The 26,429-nt window shown below is 47.7% G+C and overlaps 1 protein-coding gene across 1 annotated transcript in view; it reads left to right on the top strand.

Moving 5' to 3' along the window:
* LOC122919571 (transmembrane 9 superfamily member 2-like) overlaps nt 1–26,429 on the top strand; it is a 66,837-nt gene that overhangs the window by 37,841 nt on the left and 2,567 nt on the right. The window contains exons 13-16 of the mRNA XM_044268663.1: nt 5,271–5,430; nt 14,737–14,888; nt 16,682–16,793; nt 23,331–23,502. Of these exons, the coding sequence (XP_044124598.1) occupies nt 5,271–5,430; nt 14,737–14,888; nt 16,682–16,793; nt 23,331–23,502 (596 nt within the window). The remainder of the gene's footprint in view (nt 1–5,270; nt 5,431–14,736; nt 14,889–16,681; nt 16,794–23,330; nt 23,503–26,429) is intronic.

Raw genomic sequence — 26,429 nt, 5'->3', positions numbered from 1 at the left:
CTCCTTGGCCAAGTCCGTTTTCATCGCAGCGGGCGCCGCCATCCGTCCTGCGTTTGCCGCCTCTTGGGTCGCCAAGGCATGCGCCGTTTGGGCAAAGCAGCTTCTCCGTGCTTTACCTGCTGACTCTGAGCAGGGGGACTTGGCAGTGCTTGCCTCCCAGATCTATCAGGCCTCCAAGTTTCTTTGTGACGCCTCTATGGAATCGGCTCGCCGCTCTGGGCGCGCGGCCGCCAACTCTGTGGCTATCCGCCGCACCATCTGGCTTCGTTCCTGGGCGGCGGACGCCGCCTCTAAGAAGGCTCTTATCTCTCTTCCCTTTCTTGGTGGAAAGCTCTTTGGGAAACGCTTAGAGGAGCTCATCTCCGAGGCCACTGGAGGTAAGAGTTCTCTTCTTCCTCAGAATCAGCCTCGCCGCCGTCGTTTCCCCGGATCGTCCTCCCGGACGCAGTCCTTTCGGTCCTTTCGGGCCCCTCCTGCCCGATCTGACAAGAAGCCTTCCAGGCCTTCCTTCAAGTCCAGGCCCTCTTGGCACGCCAAACCCAAGCCCGCTCGTCCCCAGCCCACTAAGCCTCCTTCAGCATGACTCGATCCCCGTCATGGTGGGAGGGCGCCTGCTCGTCTTTCGGGATGTTTGGCGGGCAAACGTAGAAGACGCTTGGGTTCTCGAGGTGGTCTCTTCGGGGTACAAAATCGAATTCACCGACCTCCCACCCAGTCGGTTCTTCTTGACGTCCCCCCCCATGTCTCCCGCCCGGGCAGACAGTTTTTTTCAGGCCATTCATTCCCTGCGCGCTCTGGGGGTCATCGTTCCGGTTCCAGAGTCAGAACGTTTTCGGGGCTTCTACTCGAACCTGTTCACCGTCCCCAAAAAGGACGGCTCACTCCGTCCTATCCTGGATCTGAAGGCGCTCAATCGGTTTGTCCGGGTCCGTCATTTCCGCATGGAGTCCCTCCGGTCCGTGATCGCCTCCCTGGAGTTGGGCGAGTTCCTGTCGTCGGTCGACATTCAGGATGCCTATCTCCACGTTCCCATCGCCCTCTCCCATCAAAGGTTCCTTCGCTTCGCGGTGGGTTCGCTTCATTTCCAATTTGTAGCCCTTCCCTTCGGTCTGGCCTCCGCACCAAGGGTTTTCACCAAGGTGTTAGCTCCCCTAGTGGCTCTTCTTCGTGCCAGGGGGGTCGCCCTGGTGCCTTACCTGGACGACCTTCTGATTCGGGCCCCGTCTCCCGAGGACAATCTGTCCAGCCTGAGCATCACCCTCTCGGCTCTTGCTCGGTTCGGGTGGCTTGTCAACCACTCCAAGTCCTCCCTTGTCCCACGCCAGAAGATGCTCTTTCTGGGAATGCTGTTCGATACTCGCCTCGGGCGGGTGTTCCTTCCCCCGGAGAAGGTGTCTTCTCTTCATGCGGGGGTACATCTTCTCCGCAGGCCGTCCTCTCTGACCATCAGGACGTGTATGCGCGTCCTGGGGAGGATGGTGGCCTCATTCGAAGCCATTCCTTATTCCCAATTCCACTCTCGGGACCTGCAGATGTTCATCCTGTCCAGGTGGGACAAGTCCCCGGAGGGTCTCGAGCGCCTCGTTCGTCTCCCTCCTCAGGTTTGTCTGGATCTCTCCTGGTGGTTGCTTCCCCGGACGGTGTCCCTGGGCCGGTCCTTCCTCCCCCCCAGCTGGCGCGTGATCACGACCGATGCCAGCCTCTCGGGATGGGGAGCGGTGTTCGAGTCCCTCACGGTTCAGGGTCTGTGGTCTGTTCAGGAATCTTCCCTGCAGATCAACGTTCTCGAACTCAGGGCGATTTTCTTAGCACTGTCGCACTGGACTTCCCGTCTGCGCGGCCTCCCGATCCGGATTCAAACGGACAACTCCACCGCCGTGGCTTATCTGAATCATCAGGGGGGCACCAGGAGCGTGATGGCCCTGCGAGAGGCCTCTCAGATCCTGCGATGGGCGGAGGAACACGTTCCCGTTCTCTCCGCCGTCCACATTCCCGGGGTCGACAATTGGGCGGCAGACTTTCTCAGTCGTCAGCTCGTCGACCCGGGCGAATGGTCTCTCCACCCGGAAGTGTTTCATCAACTGTGTCTCCGGTGGGGAGTTCCGGACGTGGATCTCTTCGCGTCTCGCCTGAATCACAGACTTCCGCGCTATGTTGCGCGGTCCAGGGACCCGCAAGCTCTTGCGGTCGATGCCCTGGTTCTGCCTTGGTCCCAGTTCGACCTTCTGTATCTCTTTCCGCCCATCCCTCTTCTGCCTCGAGTGCTCAAGCGTCTCAAGGCGGCCCGGGTGCCGGCGATTCTGGTGGCCCCAGATTGGCCCCGCAGGGCGTGGTACGCGGATCTCGTGTTCCTGCTCGCCGACGTTCCATGGCGTCTTCCCCTGCGTCGCGATCTCCTTTCGCAGGGCCCTCTGTTCCACCCGAATTTACCGCAGCTTCGTTTGACGGCGTGGCTGTTGAGACCGCGATCCTGAAGGCCCGTGGTCTCTCGGACTCTGTCGTTCAGACGATGCTTCGCGCTCGGAAGCCCCAGTCGGCCCGTATTTACTATCGGACCTGGAGGGCGTATTTTGCTTGGTGCGAGTCCGCACGTTCTCGTCCTCTCCTTTTTTCGGTCCCTAATATTCTGGCCTTTCTTCAGGCTGGTTTTGATAAGGGGCTTCGCCTGGCTTCTCTCAGGGGGCAGATTTCTGCCCTTTCGGTCCTTTTTCAACGTTCTGTGGCCACGCGGGCTCAGGTTAAGACTTTTCTGCAGGGTGTCGCTCGCCGAGCCCCTCCTTTTCGTCCTCCGGTGGAGCCGTGGGACCTGAATCTTGTTCTTGATGCTCTTCAGTCCTCTCCTTTTGAGCCCTTGGCAGACATCTCTCTGTCGTTTGTGTCATTTAAGGTTGCCTTCCTTGTGGCTATCACCTCTATCCGTCGGGTTTCCGAACTGGCGGCGCTTTCCTGCCGGTCGCCTTTTCTGGTGTTCCATCGGGACAAGGTCGTTTTGCGTCCCGTTCCTTCTTTTCTCCCTAAGGTTGTCACCCCGTTTCACATCAATGAGGAGATTATCCTTCCTTCCTTCTGCCCTAATCCTTCTCACCCTCGGGAGAAGTCTCTCCATTGCCTGGATGTTGTTCGGGCTCTCCGCTGGTACCTTCGCCTCACGGAACCCTTCCGTCGTTCGGATTCTCTTTTCCTGGTTCCGGCGGGTCCTCGTAAAGGTCTGCCTGCCTCCAAGGCCACCATCTCTCGCTGGGTTCGGTCGGCTGTCAAGGAGGCCTACGCCGCGAAGGGTCGCGCTCCCCCTTCCAGGTTGACCGCTCATTCGACTAGGGCAGTCGGAGCTTCCTGGGCGGTGCGTCATCAGGCTTCGGCTGCCCAGCTTTGCCGGGCCGCCACCTGGGCGTCAGTTCACACTTTTGCTAAATTCTACCACATTCATTCCCTGGCTTCTGCTGATGCCAGCCTGGGGCGTAAGGTTCTGCAGGCAGCGGTGCTTTAGGTTGCCGTCTGGCGATCTTCTTCCCTCCCTCAGGGACTGCTTTGGGACGTCCCATGGTGCTGTGTCCCCCAATGCCACGCACGAGAAAAATGGATTTTTTGTACTCACCGTAAAATCCTTTTCTCGTAGTAGGCATTGGGGGACACAGATCCCTCCCTTTCCTTGGAGCATTTGTTCTTGTTCGTGGTTCCGGCGTTTGCTTGTGGTTGTCGGGTTCCCCAGTTCAAGACTTGTTGGCACTCCGTTTCTTTTTGGTTCAGGTGTGGCGTTCCTACTGCTTTTGGTACTGACTGAGTTGTTCTGGCTCTAGCAGAGGGGTATAGCCCACCTGGGTGGAGCCAACACTTTTTTGTTTCTAGTGTCAGCCTCCTAGTGGCAGCTGGGCATATACCCATGGTGCTGTGTCCCCCAATGCCTACTACGAGAAAAGGATTTTACGGTGAGTACAAAAAATCCATTTTTGCGAGCTCTTCTTTCAAGCGATCAGTGGGGGCCTCAGCACTCGGACCTCCAGCAATCCAATTAAATACTGATGACTGATCCTCTAGGTAGGCTATCAGTTTCTGATTGGTGGGGATCCGACACCCGGGACCCCCGCCAATTAGCTGTTTGAGAAGGCATCGACACCCGCAGTTTCGCCGCAGATTTCCGTAGGCCCATTGATGACACTTTCATTGATCACATGGCCTAGGCGCAGCTCAGCCCCATAGACGTGAATGGGGGTGAGCATGGAGAAGGCTATGGCGCTCACAGGAGCGCCAGTACCTTCTCAAACAACTGATCAGCGGGTGTCAGACCTCCACAATCAGGTTCTGATTACCTATCCAGGGGATAAAATCTTGCAAAACTTTTTTAAGTAAACGTAAAATTTTAATTATAGAAAAATCTGCAGTGGTTGTGGCTGTAAAGCACTGCAGAATATGTCAGCGCTATATGTGAGTAAAATAAATAAGTGCAGCACTGAGGATCCAGCTCTGATTGTGTGCGGAGAACCCACAGCCAGCCAGTCATTTTTGGTGCTGTAGCTGGGAAACGGTAGTATTACATGGCAGCCTTTCAGATAAATGACCGTCCATATAATACATAGGTGGCGTGAGTCCGCCAAAGCTGCTCCTGTAGATTCACTCTCTGTTCTGGCTCATTGAAGGGGATGAGGGGAGTCCTGAGAAAGGGAATTATGGACATCAGAGTCAGTTTTCTAACAGTACCCATGGACTGTGGTTGCCATGAGGATCTAATCCTTTTAAAGAGGACCCTTCACCAGAATTAAACTTCTAAAGTAACTATACAGGCATGTAGAGCGGCGCCCAGGGACCCCCCTGCACTTACTGTTATACCTGGGCACCGCTCCGTTCTCCTGTAATTGCCTCCGGTATCTTTACAGTTAGGCTCCACCCAGGGGAACCTGCCGTCGGCTCATTCTCCCATGCTTTAGCGCTGGCCAATCACAGCGCTCAGATCGTAGCCTGAGAGAGAGCTGAGCGCTGTGATTGGCCAGCGCTGCAGCATGGGAGAAGGAGGCGCCGGCAGGTTCCCCTGGGTGGAGCCTAACTGTAAAGATACCGGAGGCAATTACGGGAGAACGGAGCGGCGCCCAGGTATAACAGTAAATGCAGGGGGGTCCCTGGGCGCCGCTCTACATGCCTGTATAGTTACTTTAGAAGTTTAGTTCTGGTGAAAGGTCTCTTTAATGTGTATCTGCTATAGTGATATTGCATTAATAGATCGCACTGAATGCTGTGAAGGGATGAATGGTTAAAGTCAATTCTTTCTTTTTTTACAGAATAATTTTTTCTGATTTCTTCATCATGAATGTCATTTTGTGGGCAAAAGGCTCTTCAGCTGCTATTCCATTTGGGACACTGGTGGCTATCCTGGCTATGTGGTTTGGTATCTCTGTCCCACTAACATTCCTGGGAGCATATTTTGGATTCAAAGAGAGAGTAAGTGTACAGTCTGTTATTTCTATATGTTGTAGGTTATTGTGTCCTGATAGGTCTGCATGGTGAAACAGACCAGAAAGCGGCTCATTTTCCATGTGAATGATTCTTGTGCAAGTGCTTGGTGATGATTCCCAATCAGGACAGAGGTTAATTTGTACTGACTTAATGCCATTCCTTCAAGGACAAACTACTATTACATTTATTTGTTCTAAGCAGTATAACTGACTTGGGGCTTTTTCCTATATTTTCCTGCCTACTAATAAGGCAAAGTGCCAGTGCGTTAGAAGAGAGAACCTTGCCTCCCTCAGTGCACAACTTTAAAGGGGTTGCACAGGATTGGAGAAGCATGGCTACTTTCTTTCTGAAACTGTGCCACATCTGCCAATGGGTTGTTACTGGCATTGTAGCTCCACTCCTGGGTCTGAGCTGCAGTATTACTCACAACCTTTCACGGCATGTCAGTGGGTCTCAATTAAAACTTACCTTTTTTTTATTTTTTATACCAGTTAAACAATATAGCTGTGTTCAGATTTCCGCAAGTATTGCCTGTACACCACTGTCCTCTATGTGGTTAGGCCATAGACTTTTTTGTTTATCTCCATAGACAGATGTTGTCCTGAAGTCAATGGTGTCCGAAAATAAACACCTGAGACTTGTGTGATTGAGATGAAAAATGAATCTCCCCAAATGAAATATGGCATAGGTTCTATAACAGGCAAGATTTTGAGAGTATTAGGGCTCATGCACATGAAAGTATTTTCATTCCGTGGCCGTTCGGTTTTTTTGCGGACCGTATACGGAACCATTAATTTTAAAGGGTACTCCGTGTGCATTTCGTTTCCATATGTCCGTATTTCCATTCCGCAAAAAAAATTAAAATAATTGAACATATCCTATTATTGTCTGCATTACGGACAAGGATAGGACTGTTCTATTCGGGGCCAGCTGTTCCGTTCCGCAAAATATGGAAAGCACATGGACGTCGTCCGTATCTTTTTGCAGACTGCAAAATACGGTTGTGTGCATGAGGCCTTATCAACAGGATACAGAAAACTTACTGTTTTTCCTCTACACCTTTCACTTCCAGTGTATCTGCATCGGCAGACTGTTGCTTTCTCCTTCTCATTGAATCTGCCAGAGCAGCTCTGATGGCTTGATCTGTAGCCCTTATCTCTGAACTCCTAACAGCTCATAAGCATTCGCTTAAGCTAAATTCTTAGTAAACTGATAAGCATTTATCTATGAGTGTGTGTTTGTTTGTGAGCTGTTAGGAAAGTACAGATAAGAACTACAGATCCAGCTGTTGTAGCGGCTCAGTGAGGGGTTCACTGTCAAGCAGGCAGCAACAGCCTGCAGCTCCACTGAGGTGAAAGCTGTAGAGGAAAAACTGTTGACATTTTTAAGATCTTTTAAAATAATACTTTTAGCCCCAAACTAGTAGAAAGTACAATTATAAATATTAAAAAATGCCACAAAGGACCCCAAGCCCTTAGTCTGCCCTGGTAGGACGATGAGTATTCGCCCTGACGAGAGCGACTCAACGCAGTTCCCTTTTTTTAACATTTCGGTCCTATGTCATGGTGAAGGAGGTAGCTTTGTCTTTCTAATCTTGTACAACCTTTTTAAAGATCGCAACTAGTTGCCTGCAGTAGCAGGTGTCTGTATTAACCCCCATATGAGCCCTGTACCATGTATCATCTATATTCAGTGCATATAACTATACTTGGGAACATATCTTTGCACAATTAAGTAAACAACTAGGGGCAGATTAATGGTTATCTAAAATGGTAAGTGCTGATCTAATATGTGGGGTCACCTATTGTGCCCTTCATTTCCTGAAATAACTTTTCTCAGATATTCAAAAGCTCTTAGGGTTTTGAGTGGAATATTTCTCCTTTTAGAACAGGGAAACTTGGTGGAAGTTCAAGTTTCCCGTTCTTTCCCTGTCAGATCCCGGAGGTGTCTTCTCCATACATAACTGCAAAAAAAAGGGGGTCAGTCAGCACATCCCAATGCACAGGTGCACATAGCCTGCCCTCATTGCATTGATTGGAAGCTGTCTGGCACCAGGAGAGGTATAAAGTGGGCTCAGCATGCATGTTGGTACCTGGATTTAATGGAGGCCGTTATGGCACCAAAAATGGTAAAAAGCAGAGTGGCCCCAGCATGCATGTGGAACCTGCACTCCCTGAATTTTATGGTGGACCTTATGGCACATAACAAGTAGTATTTAGTGTTAGGTTTCCATCTTACAGAGATTGCCTTGACGTTTGGCAGACGGGGTCAAATAATTTTGTACAAAATGTATTTGCCAAGAATCTCAAATTTACAAGATAACCTTTATTTCTCGCCCATATTCATTGGGGGACACAGAGACCCTGGGTATAGCTATGTCCTCTAGGAGGCGTTGACACTAGATAAAGCTGTTAGCTCCTCCCCTGGTAGCTATACCCCCTCCAGCCTGGAGAGAGAGCTTCAGTTTTCTCTAGTGTCAATAGGAGGCAAGACCTCCCTGCTCTGCAGGGATCTCCTGAAGATTTTATTTTTTTCCTTCCTTTTCAGATGGGACAACAGGGTCGCCTCGCCTCCCTGTTCTCCCGGGGTCGAGTTGCGCCAGTGCCGATTCCGCACTGCTGCCTCCCCCACAGAAGAAAAAGTGGACCAGGGCAGCCTCGCTCCCCTGCATCCCGCCAGCCAAGGGGTCACCTAGGTCCGCCAAAGAGAAGACCCTCCCGCCATACCAGACGCCTGCCACTCCGGTGCCAGCTGCTGAGGAGGTGACCCTGCTGGAAAAGGTGACCTTGAGGGTCCACTTCGGGAGGGTGAAGAGAAGAGGATGAGAGAGGTGAGTACATGGGGCTAGGTGAGTATGAAGACCTCTTCCCCCTCCCTCCATCTTTGACAGCCTGGGTCGCCCTATGGTTAACGGCCAGGGGGCTTTAGTCAACTATGACAAGACCCCTAAGAGAGAAGGGGTTAATCCGGCGGGCGCCATGCGACACGCGGTCCCCCCTTCACTTGCCCTCTAGGCCGACTGTTTCCGGCTCTTAGAGGGTTACTGTATCTTCCCCCCGGGCACCTCCGGCGAAAGGACTGGGCGCAGTCCGTCTCTGGCTGCAGTATCCTTTAATTATTCTTTCGGGAGCAGGCGTCACGCACGCAGCTCCGAAAGGGTTAACGCCCCTGGCTGTTCGCGCACCCTCCGGGGTCGTTTGCGGAGAACCTCTGGAAGACATCTGACCCCTTGCGGTAGTCTCGCGCCGAGTGGCACTTACTTAACAAGGTCCTCCGGCTGTCACGATTCCGGCCGCGGGGTGAACATCCCGGTCCTCCGGGCGCCGCTGCAAATTTAGGCCCCTGCTTCTCTTGGGGCCTATAGGCTTCCTTCCCCTGTTGTCATCCCGGCCGCGGTGCGGCTTCTCAGGCGGGATGTGTGTCGCGCTCCGCTCCGGTCCCTCCCTCCACCCTCCGGCTGACTTCAGTACAGAGGGGCAGGGTCCGGGGTGGCTGTGCATCGGTACTTTAGGCCCTGGTTTCGCGACCTGCTAGGCCGCGACTCAGAGGGGGAGGGTGGCGGGCTGGCGCGAATTATTCCCGCCTAGCTGCCGCTGCCCCGCCCCCATCAGCACCGCCCCTGGACCTAATGTCGTTATTGGTTAACCCTTTCCGGCCAGCCACTTCTGTTGGGCCAGTTCCGGATTATCAGGGGTTGGATGGCCTGGGAACAATAAAATTGCTTATTGCACTGTTAACCCCTTCCTGCCAATTATCCATTTGAGGCTAGGCAGACCAGTTTAAAAAAAAAAAAAAAAAAAAGTTAAATGAGGCTGGAAATAAATGTCTACTTCCATTCAGGCCCTACTCCCCTCAGTCATGTCCACTCTGACTGTGCGGCACAAAAATGGGCCCGTGTCCTGCCCCGGACATGTGACGACCTCTCTTACCGTAGTTTCCCACTCCGCCCTCTGGGCCGTTTGGTTGATAATCCTCCACCTGCGTAGTCCAGTGGAGGACCTCTGACAGTTTCCAACCCACCCTCAGGGGAAGCTTGGTTGCTTCTGTCCACCGGTGCAATGCAGTTCAGGACCGCTGCAGTTACCAATCCACCCTCCGGGGTCATTGGTCATGATTCTCCACCTGCTCAATACAGCGGAGAGCCTCTGGAACTCCCATTCCACCCTCCGGGGTCGTTTGGTTGATAATTCTCCACCTGTTCAATACAGTGGAGAGCCTCCGCAATTCCCAATTCACCCTCTGGGGTCGTTTGGTTGATAATTCTCCACCGGCTCAATACAGCGGAGAACCTCTGGAATTCCCATTCCACCCTCCTGGGTCGTTTGGTTGGTAGTTATCCACCTGTTCGATATAGCGGAGAGCCTCCACAATTCCTAATCCACCCTCCGGGGTTGTTTGGTTATAATTCTCCGCCTGCTCAATACAGCGGAGAACCTCTGGAATTCCCATTCCACCCTCTGGGGTCGTTTGGTTGATAACTCTCCACCTTCGCAACTCACAGGAGGACAGCTGAAGTATTCCCGTAATTCTCCACCTGCGCAATTCAGTTAAGGATCTCTGCGGGATCCCAATCCGTCCTCCGGTGCCGTTTGGTCGATATTCTCTACCTGAGCCATACTGTGGAGAACCTCTGGAATTCCCAATCCACCCCATGGGGTCGTTTGGTTGATAATTCCCCACCTGCGCGATTCCAGTGGGGGGAAAAGACTGGAAATTCCCAATCCACCCTCTAGGGTTGTTTGGTTGATAATTTTCCGCGGGTTCCTTTTTTGTATACGGGACCTCTGTTCCCAATCCACCCCCAGGTAGTTTGGTTGATGAGCCCCAACTGCGCAGTCCGCGACTGCTGGGGGCGATTTTCTAATGCATATACCTGCGCGCAAGCGGACCACAGCAGGTCGTCTTTTCCTCGATATCTCCACACCCCCTCTCTTCCTCCCAGGGTCACGCTCGGGTGCACCCTCTCTCACGGGAGTGGGTCCGCCCGAAGGGGGGGGTGAGGAGTATCATTGATTCGGGCCTTGACGTGAATCCGAATCAATCTCCTTAGGTTGAGTCTACGGTGGCCAGCGGCACTTGTCGTGGGCATTACCCCCTTCCTTAGGCGGTATCGTTGCACCACTACGATACGGTGTTCACCTTTATACTTGTCCCCTGCCATGGGTGGACTAGGTACAATAACACTATTTTCAGTGCATTCCACCTTCTGTAGGTGGTGGAATTGTACCTCCACTGGGTTCTGTGCCTGCCGTGTTCATTTGCTCCTTCCATTGGTGGAGCGATTCCATTCTCACTGGTCACTAGGGGTACTGTATCCATTACCTCCTGTCTCGGGTGCTAATTGCTCTCCCATAGGGTACAGGATTGCCATATGCACTAGTTTTCACCGTGGATATTAACCCCCCTTCTGGTGGAGTGTCTGCCTGTGGCACCAGTTTGGATACGGTCCGACTGTCGCACTATCCTTCCTTAGGCGGAGTGTTGCGCGTCATTGTTCTTACTACTTGCCTTACCCTCTTTCGTTAGTGATCACTAGCGGGGGAGTATCTGTACATCTTCGGATTCTGCAATTCAACGGCGCCACGGCTCTAGGTGCCTGCGCTTATTTCATTGGGGGCGTGGCGACAGTTGGTACTTGACGGTGCTCGGTACACTTACTCTAGTACTATATGGGTTCCGCCAGTGCATACGTGGCTATTCCTCCTTGTGTTCCTTGGAGCTGGTTTTGGGCAGGATTATATCTCCTGCCCAAACCCACTTGTGTCCTAGGGGCTCCCATCTCTATGGGTTTCCATTGTCCCAATCGGGAACGGTGTTGTCCGCATCAGTAGTGGTGCGTACACCATTGCACATATCTGGTTTGTGTGCCGACGGGCCAAGTGTTACACTGACTCCTTACTCTCTTCCACCATTCCTGTTGTGGGAAGTGTTTGGGTTGGCACTCTGGTTTAGCTTGCAGCCTATTCAGCCTGTGCGGGTACTAGCGTTCGCAGTCGCTACAGTGGGGCATTCCATCAGGTAGGGGTTCTACCCTGACGCTTGCTGGGCAGTTGTTCCTGTTCAGCGCCCTTCCCGGGTGGAGCGTTTAAAGTTAGCTCTCCTTCCCTGGGGCGGTATGGTACCGTGGCTTCTACCGGATTCCTCTACGGTATGGGGGTCCTGTAGTAGCCATTGCGTAATCTGGCTCCTCCTGTACGGCTCCTTCGTCAGTTGACGGATTCTTCTGTCTCCGTATTCGGTGGCGTGCGCTGCATAGGCTCCTCCTTGGCGGGGTATGGCATCCCTGCTTCATCCGGTGGCTACTTCTGTATACTGCTAGTCTCGGATGGGGAACGGACTTCGTCCTTCCCCCTTTTCTTTCCGTTCTTCCTTCTCTGGCTTGGGGTTCACGGCCATTCCGCAAACCTTGGTGGTTCCTCTGTTGCTACTCCCCCTCATCTATGTGATGCAGGGTTTTTGGTTCTGTGGTTTTTTCTTTTTCTTTCGGTCTCGTTCCGGAACGACTGTTGGCCTGTGGCGTTCCTGTATTCCTCCTTCTACAGGTGACTCCTACCGTTGGTCCTGGGCGCGCTACCGGTGTGTACCTCTACCTCTCGATACTTGACTGGTGTCGGCATGTCTGTCCGATGTAGTCATGCCTTTTCGCTACGCATTCCGTGGCTAGACTATGAGACTCCCCACGCCAGGATGTGCGGGGGTGCTGTCGCGTCTGTTGATGGAGTTTTGTTCCTGGGACGGGACTCCCCTTCTCTTCTTCCTCCTTAAGGCAGAAGTTTTTCTCTAATCTTGGTTTGGTTGTTTGCTTCCGTCAAGCGGTTTTGCTACACCGTCGTTACACGGTCGCTAACGGAGTTCTTCCGTCTATGATTCTCATATCGTCACTACCTTTGACTATCCAATGTGTTGATTCCTGGCTTGCGGTTGGGCATGCCTCATTCAGGCAGCTTCTCAGTCTCCCGTCACACCCGGTCGGCTCGGGGGGACATTGGTGGACCACTTCCGTAGCTGGGTAGGTTCGGCACTGTGTGGCCTTCCAGCGTCCTCTGACCCACCCAGGGTCCTCAATTCCTTCCTACTGGGAATAGCCGTACGGTTCCTCCATGCCGTCCTCCTTTTACCGCCTTGGGATCAGACCTTGGTCTTTTTAGCACTCCGGAATTCTCCCCTTGAACCTGTCCTGGTTTTGCCAGGGGTAGGAGCTTTCCTGGGGTCGTTCTTCCTTTCTCCCGACGGTGATCTCTGATTTTCATCTCGATGTAGAATCTGGCCTTCAATCACTGCGTACCTCCCCTTCACACCCTCAGGAACAGGTGTTGGGTCGTTTGGCCGTTGTCAGGGCTCTGACTGTTTATTTGTCAGCCTCCAGTTCCTTCCGGCGTACGTGCTCGCCTTGGTTTTGTCTTTCCGGAGGGTCCTCGCATAACATTGGCGGCCTCCAGGGTGTCAATTGCACGTCTGCATTGGTTTGAACTTCTGTCCCCGGGACAGGGTTCCACCCTTCAGTGTTGCGGCTCCTTTCACCAGAGGGGTTAGCGCTCTTGGGCTCGGATGGTTCAGGGATCAGCCGCAGTTGTGCGGGGCGGCTACTGCCCTCCTCCGCTCATTCACAAATCTTTGCCTAGTGCATGCTTATGCATCGGCGGGCACCGCCTCTGGAGGCTTGGTCTTGCAGGCAGCAGTTTTCTGTTGCCTGCAGGGGCGATGGCTCCGTGGGTCTGTGTTTCTTTCCCCCCCCTTGTGGACTGCTCTTGGACATCCCAGGGTCTCTGTGTCCCCCAATGAATATGGGCGAGAAAAGGAGATTTTTGTATAACTTACCAGTAAAATCTCTTTCTCGCTCTTCATTGGGGGACACAGCACCCACCCAGTATTGTTGTTTGGTCACAGTTGTGGCAGTTGATGGTTTGAGCCTGTTGGGTCCTTGCCATGGTTGGTGTTCTGTGTTTTTTCTTTGTTGGCTTGCTTCTCCTACTGCTTCTCACAAACTGAAGCTCTCTCTCCAGGCTGGAGGGGGTATAGCTACCAGGGGAGGAGCTAACAGCTTTATCTAGTGTCAACGCCTCCTAGAGGACATAGCTATACCCAGGGTCTCTGTGTCCCCCAATGAAGAGCGAGAAAGAGATTTTACTGGTAAGTTATACAAAAATCTCCTTTTTCACAAACTATGGCATTATTGTACTTTATTTAGTTTGCAGAGTGCTGTTGCATTGTGTGTGTGTGTTTTTCTTCTCCATAGACAGATTAATGGTGATGATGATTTTCCGCCAGTATTCTGCTGATGAGATCTCAGTGCATTTGCAGGTCATTTAATTTACACGTCGTTTCCTTCTCTCTCCCTTTTTATACCCTTCATAAAAAGCTATATAAATACATAGGACGTTTGTACATTTTGAAGCAAGACTTCTAGATACGTTTTCTGCACTGGCAGCTACAGTTCTATCCGTTCACTCTTGGTGATGAGCTTTATGTATTTTGTCTCTGGAGAGGATCTGAGAAGTAACTGTAGCTTTATCATAGCTGTAAAGAATAAATCAAGGCAACTGGACATACTGTAGATTTCTTGAAAACAGTAAGTCCAGTTGCCTTGATTTATTCTATACAGATATATCATGACCTGGAGAAATGAGAACCTTCACAGACATGTAGCTTTATCAGAACTGGAGTTACTGTAGTTTTACCCAAACTTGTTAGGAAAATGCTACAACTCTGTTAAAGGGGTTCTCTGGGAGTACAATGGTGATCACCTGTCCTCGGGATAGGCCATCAGTATCTAATTGAGTGTCTGGCTTCAGGCGTCCCTGCCGATCAGCTTTGAAGGGGCTGCAGCGCTCAGAGGAGTGCCGCGGCCTCCTCACAGCATACCATGCTTAGCACTGTACATTGTATAGTACATTGCTGAGCAGCACATAGGCCATGTAATCAATTAACATGACGTCACTGGCCTATGTAAGCGCGGTGGCCTCTTCAAACAGCTGATCAGTGGCAATGCTGGGAGTTGGACACCCACTGATCAGATACTGATGATCTATCCTGAGATGGATATAGAGAGAGATACTAACATATATATATATATATATATATATATATATATATATATATATATATATATATATATATATATATATATAAAAGTAAGTAATGACACATGGCTGGGATATGCCATCATGTTATGACCCTTGTGACCAATCTGTATGATCGCAGTTAATTTTCGCGTACTGAGACCATGTTTAGACAGCGGTATATATAACAGCTTATAGTATAAAAGCCTGATTTTCATACTTGTCTTTATAGGTAATTGAACATCCCGTTCGCACAAATCAGATTCCTCGTCAGGTTCCCACACAGTCCTTTTTTACCAAACCGTTCCCAGGTATTATCATGGGAGGCATTTTACCTTTCGGATGCATTTTCATTCAGCTGTTTTTCATTCTGAACAGCATTTGGTAAGTGTCTGCTCTCTGTATTTTCACTTGAATTGAAAGGGAAAAATTCAGTCGGCATCTTTTTTTATTTTTATTTTTTTATTATTATAATAAGATTTTTGAACATCTGAAAATCTGTGGAAAATGTTTTTCCATGGATTTTGGCAGAAGTGAATATAGCTGTTGCTGCCAATCATTTACAGGGGTAAACCCATCTTGTAGAGCAGGGATGTCAAACTCGTGGCCCTCCAGCTGTTGCAAAACTACAACTCCCATCATGCCTGGGCATACTACAGCTATCAGGGAATGATGGGAGTTGTAGTTTTGCAACATCTGGAGGGCCATGAGTTTGACATCCATGTTGTAGAGTGATTCCGTATCGTTGCTGGTTGTGCAGGGAACCGCATAGCTCCACTTAACTAAATGGGACAGTTCTGCAAGTTGTTGTAGGAAAAAACAAACGTCAAGGGGGCACCACTGAATTTAGACCTTTAGCCCCTTCAATCTCATTATCGATGGGGCTCAGAGCTCCAATGATCATAAACTAATGGCATATACATAATCTCTCCCTCTCCCCCTCCCCCGTTAATTGAAATATGTGAATACTTTATGAATAATGAATGGTAGATGTGATGACATAGTTTATTTACCCAGCGAGTGATTCTATTATTTTGGTTAACCGCAAATTAGAATGTGACATGTAATGCTCTATATCCCTGATATAGCCAATGTTGTTCCCCACTCTGTTGATAGCAGGGACTACAGCTGCATCTTATATCATCTAGCACCCATAAATCTCACATCTGCCCTGGGGGTTCTAGCAAAAAGAACAATAAAGAGCTGCATGTACCGCAGAATGCTGGAATCCATACTGGGAACCAGAAGGACCTAACATTAGGCGGTGTTGGTGCTCGGCCTATGCCTTATCCTTCGATTCCATTTTTCTGTTCCTATACCACAATAGAAAAAGATAAATTCACCGCAGATGTGAATCTTGCCTAAGCCCAACTATAGGACTTGTGTGCGGTGTGGCCGCATAACTGCACAATATAGCCACCTATCTACAGTAAACAGCCATTCATGCATATCTGATCTTTAATATAGTATTTGTGTTACAGCATAACTGTGAAAATACTAGGATCAGTCATCGTTCTGCCTCGCATTCCCTCATCCACACAGTTGGGCACAGCAGGATCAGATTGAGCTCTCATGCAGCCCGTTTGACTTCTAGTGAATTATTGTTTTTCTCCAGCTATTTAGTGCCAACTAGTTAAATCGAGGTATGAAATGCAGCTGTAATCCTCTAAGGCAGCGCTACTTAAGCTTCTTTCAAACCTCCATTAAAATCTTCCGATAGTATGTTCCAGTTGTGAAACAACCTGCTGGAGTTCATAGTATCTGGCCTCGATGGATACCACTACCACCTTTCCCCGACGGAGCCCATTGACTATAATGGAATCTAGCCTTTTTGCAGAATTAGTGCCAGGATTCGGATGGACAAAAAAACTCTGCTTGCAGTTTTTTTTGGGGGGGGGGCAGCCAAACCCCAGCACTAATGATAGGAACAGGCTGGGTCCCTTCATAGTCAATGGGCTCCAGCTGGAAACGATGAACTCCGGCAGTCTGTTCCTCTGCCGTAGCGGTCTGATGGAAGTTTCACGTATCATTTGCTGTATTTTATAGTACAATATTCAGCATAGCTCCATTATATAGATCTGTGTGCCTCCCATCATGTTAGGAATGTGCGCCTCGTGGATTGTTCTGTGTTAGACGTACTTATGTGTGTTTTTCACAGTGTGTATTTTGTTTTGTAGGTCTCATCAAATGTACTATATGTTCGGTTTCCTGTTTCTGGTTTTCATTATACTCCTGATAACTTGTTCAGAGGCTACCATCTTGCTTTGTTACTTCCATCTATGCGCAGAGGTACTGATACCACTTTTTTAACTGTGGTATATTTTTATTTGTAATGTGGACAAAAGCCAAATTTAGCCTTTCGTGTTATGTCCCAGGGAGGATGGGTCCATTAGTTGCACACATCTAAATATACTGAGTTTTAACCAAGCCATTATTTTTGGGTTTCATATCCCTGTTATGTCAGTGTTGCCATATTTTCCTTGTAACTGTTTCAGAATTTTACATTTTCACAGAATGTTGACTTTTATTTTTATTTAACTTCCCATTTAAAAATATTTTGTTAGATTTTGTCCAGATGTAAGGCAGCTATCCTATAAGTCAATGTTCAGCTCTTAAAATAAGCCTTGAGACAGGACTTGGATATTAAATAAGCCAGCACCTCATCTGCACATAGTTGTTTCGGGGTGTTTGCCCTTCATCAGTGCTAGCAGAGAGTACTGGCTTAACTAGGGGAAAGGCCTGTGTCTGGGTCAGGGAGGAACTAACTCTCCTTAGGGAGAGAGCAGCTTAATCAGTGTGAGGAGACTTATAGGCCATACATGCTCCTCTGGAATTCTGGGAGGGAAGGGATGCAAATGAGCTCTTAACAATCTCTCCAATCAAGGCAGAGCTTGTTAAGAACTCATTTGCATCCCTTCCCTCCCAGAATTCCAGAGGAGCATGTATGGCCTATAAGGGTCCATTCACACGTCCGTTGTTTCTTTCCTGATCTGTTCCGTTTTTTGCGGAACAGATCTGGACCCATTCATTTTCAATGGGTCCTGAAAAAAAATCCGACATTGTGCTGTCCGATTTTTATTTTTTATTTTTTTATTTATATATTTTTTTTTTTTCAGGACCCATTGAAAATGAATGGGTCCAGATCTGTTCCGCAAAAAACTGAACAGATCAGGAAAGAAACAACGGACGTGTGAATGGACCCTAAGTCTCCTCACACTGATTAGGCTGCTCTCTCCCTAAGGAGAGTTAGTTTCCCCCTGACCTGTATTTGAGACATTGTAATATTCATGGGACGCGTTTCAGTTCAAGCATGAGCCTTCCTCAGAGTATGTTTATTTGAGGAAGGCTCACGCTTGAGCCGAAATGCGTCACATAAATTTTTTGTGGCAATACACATATGCTGAAAACCCATCAGTGCCAGTCTTTACTGCAGCCGTTACAAGGGACGCCTCCCGTAGGCGCAAGCACCACGCCACTATACCGATGTGCCGACTGATTTCCACAGAAGCTATCCATCAGTAGTGTTGAGCAAAGCAAGCTTTGGATGCTTCATCCAAAAGTCACTTCATTCAAAACTTCGGAATAATACTGTACGGAGATTCATCTTTAATACTTGAAACAGAACTCTTCTTCGGTTCCGAGGTACTAGTCTCCATACAGTACCAATCTCCGTACAGTATTATTCCGAAGTTTTGAACAAAGCGACTTCGGATGAAGCATCCGAAGCTTGCTTTGCTCAACACTAGTCATAAATATCAGATCGGCAAGTAAATCGGACGCAGCCATACCATTAAAGTGAATGGGATGGAGGAGCTGTATGCTGCTCACCCATGCAATGTCGACGATGAACAGGTAAACAGTGAAGAGAGCACAGCACTTGTACAAGCGCTTAGTTCTCTTCATACAGATGATTGTCCGGGGTCCGCTAATCTGATGTTGATGACCTATCATGAAGATTATTCATCAGTAGCGGAAAAGTGGAGAACCCCTTTAAAGGGTTTCTGTCATGAGAAATAACGTTATGTAACTGACATTAGCGATGTGCTAATGTCAGCAGTACATAACAGTATGCTTTGTAACTCCCGGCCTGCCGCTGTTCTCTTAAAATAGACTTTTAAAATATGCTAATGAGCCTGTAGGTGCTATTAGGGCGTTGCTTCAGCACCTAGAGGCTCCCTTTGGCACGCCCAGGTCTAGTTGATTGACTTTTGAGTTCTCCTCAGTGTCCCATAAATCCTGCTCCTGCGCCGTCCCTTTTAGAATTCGGCACAGTGAGGAAGTTGGCAGCAGAAGCGCGTCCTTCACTCACTGCGCCGAATTCTAAACGGGACGGCGCAGGCACAGGATTTATGGGACACTGAGGAGAACTCGAAAGTCAATCAACTGGATCTGGGCTTGCCAAAGGGTGCGTAGACCGAGCCTCTAGGTGCTGAAGCAACGCCCTAATAGCACCTAGAGGCTCATTAGCATATTTTAAGTATTTTAAGAGATCGGCGGCAGGCAGGGAGTTATAAAGCATAATGTTATGTAGAGCACATACGGTGGATGTGCTGTAAAGGGCTGAGTTTTAGCACCAAGGAGCACTGACAGAAGAAACATGTTAAATAACTTAAGGGTACTTTCACACTTGCGTTAAACTTCTCCGGCATTGAGTTCCGTCCTAGGGGCTCAATACCGGAAAAAAACTGATCAGTTTTATCCTAATGCATTCTTAATTCAGTCACTGTATGGTTGCCTGAGCTAGACAGACTGTACATGCATGTGGTAGAGATCACATAAGGTGGATGCGCTGTAACAGACTTGCAGGGTGACCCCTTAACCCCTTAAGGACCGGGCTCATTTTCACCTTAAGGACCAGGCCATTTTTTGCAAATCTGACCAGTGTCACTTTAAGTGCTGATAACTTTAAAACACTTTGACTTATCCAGGCCATTCTGAGATTGTTTTTTCGTCACATATTGTACTTCATGACACTGGTAAAATAAAGTCAAAAAAATTAATTGTTTTGCATAATAAAATACCTAATTTACCAAAAATTTGGAAAAATTAGCAAATTTCAACGTTTCAGTTTCTCTACTTATGTAATACATAGTAATACCCCCAAAAATTGTGATGACTTAACATTCCCCATATGTCTACTTCATGTTTGAATTATTTTGGGAATGATATTTTAATTTTTGGGGATGTTACAAGGCTTAGAAGTTTAGAAGCAAATCTTGAAATTTTTCAGAAATTTACAAAAACCCAATTTTTAGGGACCACTACAGCTCTGAAGTCACTTTGCGAGGCTTACATAATAGAAACCGCCCAAAAATGACCCCATTCTATAAACTACACCCCTCAAGGTATTCAAAACTGATTTTACAAACTCCGTTAACCCTTTAGGTGTTGCACAAGAGTTATTTGCAAATTGGGATGAAATTTGAGAATTTCATTTTTTTGCCTAATTTTCCATTTTAACCCATTTTTTCCACTAACAAAGCAAGGGTTAACAGCCAAACAATACTGTATCTTTATTGCCCTGACTCTGCTGTTTACAGAAACACCCAATATGTGTCCGTAAACTACTGTACGGCCACACAGCGGGGCGTAGAGTGAAAGGTGCGCCGTATGGTTTTTGGAAGCCAGATTTTGCTGGACAGTTTTTTTGACACCATGTCCCATTTGAAGCCCCCCTGATGCACCCCTAGAGTAGAAACTCCAAAAAAGTGACCCCATCTAAGAAACTACACCCCTCAAGGTATTCAAAACTGATTTTACAAACTTTGTCAACCCTTTAGGTGTTGCACAAGATTTAATGGAAAATAGAGATACAATTTCACTTTTTTGGCAGATTTTCCATTTTAATATTTTTTTTCCAGTTACAAAGCAAGGGTTAACAGCCAAACAAAACTCATTATTTATGGCCCTGATTCTGTAGTTTACAGAAACACCCCATATGTGGTCGTAAACTGCTGTACGGGCACACGGCAGGGCGCAGAAGGAAAGGAATGCCATACGGTTTTTGGACGGCAGATTTTGCTGGACAGTTTTTTTGACACCATGTCCCATTTGAAGCCCCCCTGATGCACCCCTAGAGTAGAAACTCCAAAAAAGTGACCCCATTTTAGAAAGTACGGAATAGGGTGGCAGTATTGTTGGTACTAGTTTAGGGTACATATGATTTTTGGTTGCTCTATATTACACTTTTTGTGCGGCAAGGTAACAAGAAATAGCTTTTTTGGCACGTTTTTTTTTTTTGTTATTTACAACATTCATCTGACAGGTTAGATCATGTGGTAATTTTATAGAGCAGGTTGTCACGGACGCGGCGATACCTAATATGTATACAATTTTTTTTATTTATGTAAGTTTTATACAATAACTTCATTTTTAAAACCCAAAAATTGTTTAGTGTCTCCATAGTCTAAGAGCCATAGTTTTTACAGTTTTTGGGCGATTATCTTGAGTAGGGTCTAATTTTTTGCGGGATGAGATGACTGTTTGATTGGCACTATTTTGGGGTGCATATGACTTTTTGATCGCTTGCTATTACACTTTTTGTGACGTAAGATGGCAAAAAATTGCTTTTTTTACACTTTTTTTTTTCTTTTTTTTTTACGGTGGTCACCTGAGGGGTTAGGTCATGTGATAATTTTATAGAGCCGGTCGATACGGACGCGGCGATACCTAATATGTATACTTTATTTTTATTTATAAAAGTTTTACACAATTATTTTATTTTTGAAACAAAAAAAATCATGTTTTAGTGTTTCCATAGTCTAAGAGCCATAGTTTTTTCAGTTTTTGGGCGATTATCTTGAGTAGGGTCTCATTTTTTGCGGGATGAGATGACGGTTTTATTGGTACTATTTTGGCGTACATGCGACTTTTTTGATCACTTTTATTACCTTTTTTGGGAAGTAAGGTGGGCAAAATTTCAATTTTCTCATAGTTTTTATTTTTTTATTTTTATGGCGTTCACCGTGCGGGGAAAGTAACATGACCGTTTTATAGATCAGGTCGTTACGGACGCGGCGATACCTAATATGTGTAGTGTATTTTTTTATTTTTATTTTTATTCAGTGATAATTGTTTTTTTATTTTATCTTAACTTTTTTCACTTTTTTAAAAAAAATTGGACCCAGACCCACTTGGTTCTTGAAGATCCAGTGGGTCTGATGTCTGTAAAATACAGTACAGAACCTATATAGGTTTCTGCACTGTATTTTACTTACACTGAACAGAGCTATGCTTTCAGCACAGATCTGTTCAGCACCATGGACAGCAGGACGCCTGAGCAGGCGTCCTGTTGCCATGGGAACCTTCCCCGTCTGTCACAACTTCGCAGACGGGGAAGGGTGAGGACGGGGCTTCGGGGGGCTCTCTGGGGGCTCTCTCCCTCTCCCATCGGGGGGCTGCAAAGGCACAGCAGCCCCCCGATCGGAGAGGGAGGGAGCTCCTTGCGCTGTTAACCTTTTCCATACAGCGGTCCGTACGGACCGCTGCATGGAAAGGGTTAAACGGCTGACATCGCATCACCGATGTCAGCCGTTTATACCAGGGTGCCAGCAATGTGCTGGCACCCTGGTATAACCCACTAGACGCCAACGATTATGCAATGGGAGGCGGGCGGGGGATCGCGATCCCGCCTGCCGCACCGCCCGCCTGCCGCAACGCCCCCACCGCCTGCGACGCCCCCCCTGCACCACCCGCCGCCATCAAATCATGCAGGGGTGCAGGGGGGGGTGCGCAATATTGATTTTAGGCACTCTGAAGTTTCTGATCCCCGCGGTCAGGGACCGCGGGGATCAGAAACTGCAAAAAGCGCAGCAAACCGCAGGTCTGAATTGACCTGTGGTTTGCTGCGATCGCCGACACGGGGGGGTCAAATGACCCCCCCCCCCCCCCCTGCATTGTTACGGGATGCCGGCTGAATGATTTCAGCCGGCGTCCCGTTCCGATTAACCCCCGCGGCGCCGGAATGCAGATTTTAAGTCAGGACGTACCGGTACGTCCTCGGTCCTTAAGGACTCGGGAAATAGGGCGTACCGGTACGTCCTCGGTCCTTAAGGGGTTAAACATCCCACCATAGCAGTGTGGGCAATATAGTAAAGAGGAGGTAGAGAGCCCATATACTGTATTACAGACCACAATGACGTTATTTTGATCTGTTATCCAATAATATTTATATAGCTTTATTAATAATCCGTTTAGGCAATTGCTTTTGTTGTAAGTGTAGGTTAGTTTCTTATGTGTTTTTATTTATTTATTTATTTATTTATTTTTCTTATATGATATTTTTTTATTTCTGTTATCCTTGGATGGCTATTTGCATCAGATACAGCTCTTTTCTGGCTGACTGAGTGATCTAGTCACAAGTCCAGATTTATGTTCTTAATTTACTGAGCACTTATACGGACACCATCTGTGAGGCAACAAAATGGGCATATGGATGCGGACAGCACACCTTGTGTTGTCTGCATTTTCTGCAGCCACACTGAAATGAATCTGTCCACATCTGATCCACGAAAAATGCAGATCGGATGCAGGCCAAAAATATGGTCATGTGCATGAGGCCTTATGTGGTGATGTTTTTCTAGGCTAAGAATATACTGTTCTCATTACTGCAATGTTTTCTCCCTTTTTTTTTTTTTTTTTTTTTTTTTGTAAATGTATGAGGTTTCAGTTCCTGACCTTTCTTATTGATTTGTAATATTAAACAGTACATCTGGAATACGCAGATTTTTTAAATGTGTGTTTTTTTTTGTTTTTTTTTAACAAACATCTGAAGGGACACAACAGAAAATGGTCTCTGGAACTCCTGTTTTTTTCCATTTCTTGCAGGATTATCATTGGTGGTGGCGGTCCTTCCTAACGAGCGGATTCACTGCTGTTTACCTCTTCATCTATGCCGTTCATTATTTCTTCTCTAAGCTTCAAATCACAGGAACTGCCAGCACCATTTTGTACTTTGGGTACACAATGATCATGGTTTTAATTTTTTTCCTGTTTACAGGTAAGTAGCAATTATACGGAAAATTCCCATTACTATTTGTCTAATTTCACTGTTCCGGTTCATAAAATATGTGCAAAGGACATTCAGTGTTATCCTCAGGTGCTCTATATGTCTATCTGGGGTCTATGCTAGTAGACTGTCACTGGGTAGTTAATTTTACAGAGGGATCTAGTAATTGGTAGGCAGCAGTTGGGAGAGGGTGCAAACTACTTGTCTACGCCCCTAGGGTTGGGCGATATCAAAAATATTCCCATGATAACTATGTTAATCGCAATAACGATATATATCGCGATAAATACCCATTTAGAATAAAAAAAACCACTTGTGGCCACAAGGAGACGTAATACTGTATGGGGGCAGACGCAAGGAGACGTAATACTGTATGGGGGCTGGGGGCAGCCGCAAGGAGACGTAATACTGTATGGGGGCAGCCGCAAGGAGACGTAATACTGTATGGGGGCAGCCGCAAGGAGACGTAATACTGTATGGGGGCAGCCGCAAGGAGACATAATACTGTATGGGGGCAGCCGCAAGGAGACATAATACTGTATGGGGGCAGCCGCAAGGAGACGTAATACTGTATGGGGGCAGCCGCAAGGAGACATAATACTGTATGGGGGCAGCCGCAAGGAGACGTAATACTGTATGGGGGCAGCAGCAAGGAGACGTAATACTGTCTGGACTTGGGAACTATACTGTAAGGGGGCCACAAGGTGACATTCTAGTGTATGGGACAACAATTTGTAACCCCACCGCCATCGGTATAATAATGTCTTGTGGCCCCCATACAGTAATGTCTTCTTGTGGCTCCTGTATGGGGGAAACAGGGTGACATTATAGTTTATCAAGTGCCATCACCATGTGCAGTGCAGCTTGCAGGCAGGGCCACGGCCGCAGAAGACACAGACAGTACAGCCTTTATTTCTGACACCTGGGCCGTTAGGGTCTCTCACTCCTCTTCCCCCACCTTGGCTTGGATACGGACTGCTGACTGACTTTGCGCGCCTCACTCCTGTGCTCGTCTGAGGCTAGAATATGGGAGCGAGGAGGAGCCTAATATGTACGGTACGCATATGCACAATGCAGGGGCGGGCTGACACAGATTTAGGAGCGGTCAGCACGCATATGACGTCACCAAATACAGCGGTTATTTGGAAACGGCGATATTGCTTTTTCTTAATACCGCTGTATATCGTTGACACCTGTTTACTGCTCAACCCTACCCTGCACTGATCATTGAGTTTTCTGTGGAGGGGATTAGTAGCGATGCTGGCCACCACAATGAATGCAAAGATTACTGTACACTTCTATAGGACTTAGGGAGCCATGCAAGGGAAATATCCCTTTAAATAACATGATTCCTGATGCTTAATCTGCGGGCTGTAGAATTACATGCTCTGCCTGCATGTTATGCATCTGATCGAGTACATGATGACATCAGTGTTTGTGGTTTTCTCATGTTTTTAAAGCAGTACATTCCTTAATTAAAAAGGGTGCTAGCCCTTCCACAACATTTCCAGGTGCCCAGCATTCTCTTACCCCTTCCACTACTTTCCTGGATTCGCAGGTGCAGGTGCACGCTGCCATGGCTAAAAACATAGAGAAAAAAAGAGAATGCAACCAAAGCACCCTGCATACAAGATAAAGTACAATAATGCCATAGACACACAAAATATTAATAGTGCTAATGCTACGCTTATTTATAAAGTGAAATGCTTGGCAAATGCATGGTGTACAAAACCATCTGAGCCTGTCTGCCGAACGTCAAGGCGATCTCTGTAAGACTGGTCCTAACACTAAATAAATAATACCTGTTATGCGCCATAATGGCTGCGATAAAGTTCAGGAAGTGTTGGATCCACATGCATGCTGGGTGCACTCTTCCTTTCACCATTTTTGGTGCCATAATGGCATTACTTACAAGGGATGCAGGTACCAACATGCATGCCGAGCCCACTCCATACCTTTCCTTGTGCCAGACAGCTTCCAATGAATGTAGTGAGAGCAGGCCACAGCTTTATACTGAGACTAATTAAAATCATCCTATGGGGCAGACAGGCTGATCAGGAGTGCATGACTTGCTAGGAGTGGCACATCGCCAGTGCTGTAAATCTGCACAGAAAAGGGGGTTAGTCAGCACATCCCAATTAGCAGGTGCACACTGCCATGGCTGAAAACATAGAGAAAAAATGAGACAATGCAATAGCACCCTGCAGACCAGATAAAGTACAATAATGCCATAGTCACAAAAAATATTAGTGCTAATACTACGCTTATTTATAAAGTGAGATGTTTGGCAAATGCATTTTGTACAAAACCATTTGAGCCCGTCTGCCGGATGTCAAGGCGATCTCTGTAAGAATGGTCCTAACACTAAATACTACCTATTATGCGCCATGCATTCTACAGCTCTCCTGAATGCTAGGCATCTCCCCATTCCTTCCACAGCTCTCCTGAATGCCGGGCATCTCCCCATTCCTTCCACAGCTCTCCTGAATGCCAGGCATTTCCCCATTACTGTGACTACTAGTTCTTATTCGGAAGCACAGTAAATATTTGCATAAAAAGCAAATTTTGCCTCTGTAGCCGCCTGTAAAACAATTGCCGCCCGTCTTCTTCTGGAGCACAAAAAAATGTAAATGAATTAATTCCAATCTGCTCCGAAAATGCAGCGAGGCAGTTGTCTGCACGTGTGTGTTTTCACTTGCCTAATGTATGTTTAGACAGATCCAACCTTAAGCTCTGCTAATTTACTGCTCATTCTGCCAGCGTCTCAAACTGAGTGGGAAACATTTACAGAATTTCCCTTTTTTATTACTGCGAATGTGGGTAGATTACTGCATTTGCAGGTTTTTACTGAAATGCTGCACTTAAAGGAATTTTCATTTTGCTTTTTAAGGCTGAGTATATATTGCCGTGCTTGTAGC

The sequence above is a fragment of the Bufo gargarizans genome, chromosome 9 (genome assembly GCF_014858855.1).
Source record: "Bufo gargarizans isolate SCDJY-AF-19 chromosome 9, ASM1485885v1, whole genome shotgun sequence".
Lineage (NCBI taxonomy): Eukaryota > Metazoa > Chordata > Amphibia > Anura > Bufonidae > Bufo > Bufo gargarizans.
Note: the sequence above shows the minus strand (reverse complement) of the source record. Positions and strands in the feature narration are given on the sequence as shown.